This window comes from Petaurus breviceps, unplaced genomic scaffold (assembly GCF_028583685.1).
Source record: "Petaurus breviceps papuanus isolate PSGF00001 unplaced genomic scaffold, PetGlider_PUasm1.0 287, whole genome shotgun sequence".
NCBI classification, from domain to species: domain Eukaryota; kingdom Metazoa; phylum Chordata; class Mammalia; order Diprotodontia; family Petauridae; genus Petaurus; species Petaurus breviceps.
In genome coordinates this window covers 584044-591543 of record NW_027186029.1, presented here as the reverse complement: position 1 = coordinate 591543, position 7500 = coordinate 584044, and the positions used below count along the sequence as shown (strand labels likewise).

Genomic DNA, 7500 nt, shown 5'->3' with positions numbered 1-7500 from the left:
CTTTGCATACACGTTCCCATGCGCACACACACGCGCACGCAGGCCGGGAGCGTTCCAGGGGTCGCCGGACGGGGAGAAAGGCGCCGGGCCCACCGGTACCGGGAGGGGGCCTCGCCCTCTGCTCCCACGTCTCCTTCTCCTTCCCCCGGGCCCCGAACGTCCTCCCGGACTGAGGCCCTCCCACTAAGGGACTAACTCAAGGGGAAACTGAGGCAGGGTGGGAAGGCATCGCGGAGCCCGGGGCCCTCTGGTGACCCAGGGGAAGGGAGGACCCCGGCCCAGCCTAAGCAGACCGGCCCCACCCACACTTCACCCACCTGGGCGTCCTGACAACCCTTTCAGAAGCTCCCGGACCCGCGCGACCTTGCGCAGGCGCAGAAGAGAGAGCAAAAGCCGGCGAGGGAGCCGGCCAACAACGGGTGTGCCCATTGGCCGCTATTCTGGAGGACTTGGGCCAATCGAAGGAGAAAGGGGGGGGGGGCCTGCTAGTGACGTCATCGCGCCCCAGCCCGGGAGGGAGGGGTCGTTCTTTGCTTCCTGGGGCGGTTGAGCCGGAAGTGAGCTAGGCTCGAGCCTCTCCTCACAAGGAAAGAAGGCAAGAGGAGGAGAGAAGACCGGAAGTGACCTAAGCCCCGCCCATGCACACACTAGGAGGGGGCTCTACGTCTGACGTAGGGTGGAGCTCGCCCTGGGAGGGAGGACCCTTGCGTTCTCGCGGGAGGGGGGACCCAGAAGCAGGAGGTCTCACGGCAGGAAGTGACCTCAGGGGGCGGGCCCGAGTACTGTGCGCCTCTCCCTAGAGAGGGGGAGGGGAAGAGGAGGAAGCACGGCCCTAGCCCCAGAGGCCTCCTCCCTGGGAGGAGGGCGGAAAAGGGGTGTGGCCAAGAGAGGCCAGGGGCGGCGGGGAGGGGCCAGAGAGGTGGGGGGGAGGGCCCAGAGAGGCTGGGGGCGGGGCCGGAGAGGCCGGGGCAGCGCTCCTCTCACTGGACCCTGGGCACAGCCTGCCGCCCGATGCTGTTGGGGCCCATCTCACAGCGCCCAGCGCAGCGGAGCAGGCCCCGAGCTAGCCAGTGTTTGAGGCTGGATTGGAACTCGGGCCTCGCCTCGGCCGTCTTGGCCCCGGCCCCCTCCGGCAGTCAGCCGCGCTGGGGGCGCCTTGGAGGCTTCTCTTCTGTAATTAGCACGATGAGGCCCCATTGTCACCGCCGCCCGGAGGTGCCCCACCTCTCCTCCGCCCTGTGCACGTCCGGTCCGCTGGGTCGGAACCAGCAGACTTTACTCGTGCATGCACAGATGGGGGCCATTGGGTGCCGCAGGGGGTCCGCGCCCGGTGACCCTAGGCAAGTCACTCGCCCTGTTTGCCTGTTTCCTCATCTGTTAGACGAGCCGGACAAGGGGGGCGCGGCCCCAGGAGATGGAAGGAATGACAGCCGTGTCACGGCGCACGCTCCTCGGTAGAACCCACCTCCAGCCTCCTGCGCCCTTCGCTGGCCCTGCCCAGCCCAGCCCCCTGCCCCAAACCGCTCAGAGGAGCATCTTCCCTCCCCTCGAGACTCCAGCCTACTGCTGGGTCTGTCCTCTGGGGCCGAAAGGAGCAGCCCTCAAGGCCCTGGACCCAGACACCACCCACCTCCTCAAGAGAGGCAACAAGATGATGCAGTGGATGGGAGAGCTGAGTTCAAATGCCACCGGAGACACGTGTAGCTGTGGGACCCTGTCACTTCCCCATGCGCACTTTCACTTCCTCATCTGTAAAATGGAGAGTGCATACTTCACAGGCCCTATGAGGACCAAATGGGATGCTCAGCACGTTGGAAACCGTCAAGTGCTGCATGAACGCTCCATATTGTTGTCATTAATTATTCCCCAGTTAAGAATCCCCAGGCCTTCCCCATCTGGAGGCCCTCGGTGGTGCAGCTGGACCTCTCCTGCTGGCCATGGTTCCCCGCCAGAGCCAGCCTGCCATCTCTTTCAGAGACACCGCTGTTAGGCCGCCGTCCCCCACCTCGTTCATGTGAGGGTGATCTTTCCTTTACACCCAAGCACAAGGCCTTACCATCATCCCTACTGCATTGCATTTTGTTGGGCTGAGCCCAGCACTCTGGCCCCTCGTCAGTCTGGACCCCATCAGGGTAGAGGGAGTCAGCAGGAGATGCTGGAGTTTGGAGAGATGAAGGCTGGACCGATGGACTAGGGGGTCATTTGCACAGAGGACAGCAGCTGGGAGAATAGGCAAGACTTTGGGGAATAGAAAGGAGGGGAGGGCTCCAGTCTGAGCCTTGGCAAACACAAGGGGGAAGGGCAGAGGACCAGATTCAAAGAGAAGAGACTAAAAGGGGAGGATGAGTGAAGAAAGTGAGAGAGGCCACCAGATCAAGGAGGGGGAGCACAGAGGAAAAGCTATGGGAGCATGACAATGACATGGACACAGAAAACCTTTGGGGACAATTTCTCGATGAAGAAAAGGAGGAAACGGAGGCAGCCCAAACCTAGACACCCCCGGGCCCAATCTGGGACGTCATCCCAGCACTGGGCACGGAGACCCCCAGACCCAATCTGGGACACCATCCCAGCACTGGGCACGGAGACCCCCAGGCCTAATCTTGGATGCCATCCCAACACTTGGCATAGAGACCCCCAGACCCAATCTGGGACACCATCTCAGCACTGGGCACGGAGACCCCCAGACCCAATCTGGGACACCATCTCAGCACTGGGCACGGAGACCCCCAGGCCTAATCTTGGATGCCATCCCAACACTTGGCATAGAGACCCCCAGACCCAATCTGGGACACCATCTCAGCACTGGGCACGGAGATCCCCAGGCCTAATCTTGGACGCCGTCCCAGCCCTCAGCACGGCTGCATGGGCCCCCTCCCAGGAGCTGTCTGGGCTCTCCCAGGGCCTGCTGAGGACTATTGACAAGCTGGGCAGGCCAGTTCCAAGGGTGGACCCAGATTCCAGCTCATTCAGCATTGCCTTCAAGGCCACTTCTGGCCTTTCTGCATTTACCAGCCCTGGCTGCCTTCTCACACCCTGATTCAGGCCAAGCAGCCATGGGAAGAGCAGCCAGGGCTTTGGACAGTAGAGACATCCACTGTCCCTCCCCGAGGGAAGACGGGAGGAGTAAGTTCATCTGAACCCTCTGCTCCTAGCACCCCTCCATCGTGGCAGAAGGCCTGAGGATGGCTGCTCCCTGGCTGAGATTTTGCCTGCTTAGGGATCCAGAGCCTGGTAGTGAGCTCTGCTGGTGACTCTGCCATGGATGGGACCTTTTCAGGAACACCTCCAACTGACCTGCACCCCATCAGCCTCCACTTCTGGGCGTGGGAAAAATGAGTCAGTGCTCAAGCAAACACAGGGCTCCACTTTATTCTGCTGGCCCTGAAGAGAATCCCGGGTTTGTGCAGGGGTGGGCAGAGACCCCACTGGTCTGTCAGGGCCATCTCTGGGCTGCTTACAGAAACGTCATCACTGTGCCCTTCTTGCCAATCTGCCAGGGCTCCAGGGGGTAGAACCGAATGTTAATTCTGCAGGAAGGAAGAGTCCCCCAGTCACTGTCACTCTCACCCCCAGCCTCTGTCACCCAGAGCCCTCAGTCCCAGCTCCCAAGACCTCCCAAGCTGCTCTTCAGAGCCTGTGCATACAGCACCCAGTGAGGTAGGAGGGAGAAAGGCCAGGTCAGGCCCCTGCCTGCTGGCTAGGTTAGCCCCTGACCCCTGTACCACCTTCTCCCTCCTCCTGGGTCTGTAGGCCAGGTAAAGGGACAGAGGGCAAGGAGGGGGCCCAGGGCTTCTCTCTGGGCCCACACCAAGCATCAGTAACTGCTGCTGTCTGCCAGCCACCTGTCTGTCCATCAGTGGGGAGGGGAATAGAAGGAAATGGCCCTCACACACCCTCAGGAAAGCTTGGCCCTGTCAGAGGACTTTGGTTTACCTCTTTATTCTATACATGGGGAAAGTGAGCCCCAGACAGATTTGGCAATTTGTCATGGGCAGAGGCAGTCAGACAGGAGCCGGGATTAGAACCCAGATCTCTCAGTCCCCAGTCTGGCCTGAAGCCACCCACTCAGCTACACTCCCATACACCAAAGCAAAGCAATCTGTGACTATGGAAACAGAAGGGGCCTGGACCTCAATCCTGTCATCTTGGCCCCTTTACTCCCAAACACCCCTGACCAGGCCAGACTGGGTCACTGTGGCTTACCACCAGCACCTCCAAGAGGGAGGGGGTGCCACTGTGCACAGAGCACAAATCCCAGAGTCAGCCAGACCAGAGTTCAAATCCTGTCTCCCACACTTCCTGGGTAGAATCCTGGGCAAGCCACTTAGCCTCTGCCTCAGTTTCCTTGTTTGTAAATGGGGACAATAATGACAGCACCTGTCTCCCAGGGCTGGTGTGAGACCCAAGCAAGACAGACTTTGTAAAGTGCTTGTACATCTTTACACACCAGCAATACTGTTGTCATTCTCAGTCAAGGGAGGATTTCTCTGTCAGCACTGACTAAGCTGGTTCAGTGTTCCCTGCCAAAGAAGCTCAGCCCTGGGCCCCTGAGATCCTGGGATTATAGGACCCTGGGACTATGGGCCCCAGAGACCCTGGGCCCCTGAGACCCTGGATTATGGACCCTGGGACTATGGGCCCCTGGCCGGAGCCAGAGGCCTTCCTATTCCCTGCTGAGCATAGACACTGAGGGCACAGGAGGAAAGGTCACAAACTGGCCTGGGGGAGGGGCCTTGGGGCTGTTCTTTGGGGCCTATGCTTGCAGAACCCAGCTAGGCAGGAGGGAGGGAGAGGACATTTTTTTTCACAGTACCCCAGAAAGCTTAAGTCGGAAAGATCCTTGTACCCCAAGCATCCAAGGGTCAGATGCTCTAGAGGTGGGCAGGGTCTCACAGGCCAATTAGTTCAACGGCCTCTTTTCACAGATGAGCAGAGACCCAGAGTCAAGAAGTGACATGTCAAGGCCACACAAGAAAGTCCACATCCTGAGGGGACCCCCGCCAACCCCCCTCCCCCAGGGCTGGGGCCTACCTGTCGGGACTCAGGCTCAGCTCCTTGGTGAGGAACTCAAAGAATTTGGCACTGTGGTCCCGGTTCTCCTCCGCCGTGCCAACCACGCCAATGGAGGAGACTATGAGCTGGGCACAGGGGTCATTTGAACCACTCAGGATCATGGTGAGGTCTGGCCTTACAGTCACATTCACTCTCTGCAGAGAAGAGGGAAGGAGGAAGAAGGTTGCCAGGCACTAGGGAGAGAGGGGCACCAGAGCAGAAGGTGGCAGGGGGCCTGGGCCATGGGCCAAGGACAGAGGCCAGAGAAGAGCCACATCTGTGGGCAGGAAGAGCTAAGGACGAGAGGGAGGCCAAGGCCTCCAGCCAAGGAAGGTGCCTGAGAGTTGGTAAGGAGGCTGGGGTCAAGATCGCTGAGGGCTGGGCCAGGAAGGAGGCAGAAGGGCCAAAGGCTGGAGGTATTCTGGGGGCTTGATCTAGGGGCCAGCTGGGGTGGGGAGGGTTGGGAGCCAGCCGGGGGGCCCGGGGATCAGTAGGGAGGTCGGATCTAGGTGCCTGCCGGAGGCCGGGGGCCAGGGGCCGGTCGGGGCTAGGTGGGCCGGGGGGCCCGCGTCCCGGGCGCACTCACGTCCTGGGGCTTGCCCAGCACGGCCGCCGTCGCGGCGCACAAACGCTGGCTCAGGCCGCTGGGCAGCCGGGCGGCAGGCAGGCTGGTGTCCAGCTCCACGAAGGGCATGGCGGCCGGACGGAGAGGACGGGGGTGGGGCTCACTCGGCGAAGATCCCCGGGGGCAGGACGGGGGGCGGCGGGGCGGCGATCGCTGGCTGCTACCGGGCTGGGGAGCTGAGCAGGGTCGGTGGGGCCGGTGGCTGCAGAACCACCAGAGCTACCGAGGTCTGGAGCCGGGAGTCCGGCCGCGGAGCGGGCCCAGGCTCCGATTGGCTGGCCGGGGACGCGGATGGCTCCGATTGGATGGAGAGGCCACGCCCCTTCCCCGGTCCCCACCTCTCCTCCCCGCCCCGTAGGACGGACACCTCTGGGTTGGAGAGGAAGGGGGAGAGGGAGGGAAGGAGGCGGAAAGAAAGGAGGCGGAGGGATGGAGGGGGTGGCCTTGCTCGGGTCCCTTCTCTCCCCAGGGCTGCGGCAGACGATCACCGTTCTGTGCCCTGTGTCCTTGGTACCAATGTTCTGGGCTCAGTGTGCCCTGGCTTCCGAGGGTCAGGGCGCGTCCAGACCATCCCCTCCTCCTCCCTCTCCCCTTCCCCTCTGTCTCTTTCTCTCCTCTCTCTGTCTCTGTCTCTGTGTGTCTGTCTCTCCTCTCACCCTGTCTCTCTTCCTTTCTCTCTCTGTCTCTCACTGTCTCTGTGTTTGTCTCTGTGTCTCTCATTCTCTCTCGCTGTCACACATTCTCCTTAGTCTCCGGTCTGTTCTCCTCAGGTGAATTGGACCCTTATTGCTGTTATTGGTAATAATGTCTCCTCCTTTTCCCAACGCCTCTTTCCTGACACCACAGGGCCTAGCACACTTGAGGGCCTGGGCCTCTCCATTGATCCGGGATTGCTTGCATTTTGACCTTGGAAGGAACCTCCAGGTATAGCACCTCCCCTCCCCCCAATCCATCAATCAGTAGCCATTCATTAAATACCTATTAAGTTTTGAGTATACCAAGAAAGGCCAAAGCTAGGGGCCAAGTGCCACTGGGTGGGAAATTCAGAAGGAGCCGGTGGCTCTGGATGCAGGGCCCCCTCCCATAATGGGGCATGTTCTCCCTGACCCCCAGAGCTGCCAGCCCCCCTCTTTGCTAACCTGGTCAACAGGGCAGAATAGGCAGCCCCCAGGACCATGGCAAAGCTGGTACTGGCACTGAAAGTGATCGCATTTCCCTTTCAGTCCCTTCCTCCCTTGGCCCTGATCTCACTCCTTGTGGCAGCTGCTCTCCTGGACCCCCTCAACTTTTTGAGGCTCCTCCATTCCCAGCACTGGGTGTAACATCACAAAACGAGACCCGCCCAACCCCCCACCCCCAGTATGCCTGCGCTCAAACTATCCCATTGTCTTCAAAGGACCACCAAGGCCAATTATTTGAGTCATTGGGAGCCCCCCTCCAACTGAGACAGAGGGGTTCACAGTTCATAAAGGGATAAAAGAATTCACACATTAACCCTTCCATCCTGGGATTACATGATGCCATGGAGATGTCCACAAAGCTGGTAGCTGGAGGACAGGAGAGGGAAGGGTGAGGGGGTGTAGCAGCAAGCACCCCAAGCGTCCTCAGGGTTTGCAGCTACCACAGGTTCTTGGATCTGCTTTGTTAAAGGAAAGCAACTCAAAATGGCTTAACAAGCTTACTTTAATCAGTCAGACATATATCGTTTACCTTGTTCAGGAGAAAAGGTCAGCACCCTGAACCTCAAAGTATACAGGCATAATTATCAAGACAGAAACATCAAGGAGACAGATTTCCAAACTGTCCAACCATTACATCCA

General features: G+C 59.9%; 3 protein-coding genes and 1 pseudogene across 3 annotated transcripts in view; 1 reads left to right on the top strand and 3 right to left on the bottom strand.

The window, feature by feature from the left end:
- CABIN1 (calcineurin binding protein 1) overlaps window positions 1-445 on the bottom strand; it is a 91362-nt gene extending 90917 nt beyond the window's left edge. Inside the window, exon 1 of the mRNA XM_069096603.1 lies at window positions 318-445. The gene's annotated coding sequence lies outside the window, so the exon portion shown is untranslated. The remainder of the gene's footprint in view (window positions 1-317) is intronic.
- Window positions 1-7500, top strand: part of LOC138167675 (zinc finger protein 850-like) — a 762790-nt pseudogene that overhangs the window by 259050 nt on the left and 496240 nt on the right.
- The window catches only part of SUSD2 (sushi domain containing 2), a 423767-nt gene that overhangs the window by 125717 nt on the left and 290550 nt on the right, over window positions 1-7500 (bottom strand). The gene's annotated exons all lie outside the window — the stretch shown is intronic.
- Window positions 3348-5778, bottom strand: DDT (D-dopachrome tautomerase). The gene is made up of 3 exons (XM_069096709.1): window positions 5642-5778; window positions 5035-5210; window positions 3348-3530 (listed from the first exon to the last, which is right to left on the bottom strand). The coding sequence occupies exons 1-3, from the start codon at window positions 5747-5749 to the stop codon at window positions 3458-3460; spliced, it is 357 nt and encodes a 118-aa protein (XP_068952810.1). The 5' UTR covers window positions 5750-5778; the 3' UTR covers window positions 3348-3457.

Bases quoted from the DNA above. Each gene is read 5' to 3' on its own strand.
- DDT (XM_069096709.1), bottom strand. From the start codon at position 5,749: ATGCCCTTCGTGGAGCTGGACACCAGCCTGCCTGCCGCCCGGCTGCCC. The intron at 5,211-5,641 runs GTGAGTGCGCCC...TCTTCTCTGCAG, and splicing joins TGCTGGGCAAGCCCCAGGAC to AGAGTGAATGTGACTGTAAG. The intron at 3,531-5,034 runs GTAGGCCCCAGC...TCCTTCCTGCAG, and splicing joins CTGAGCCTGAGTCCCGACAG to AATTAACATTCGGTTCTACC.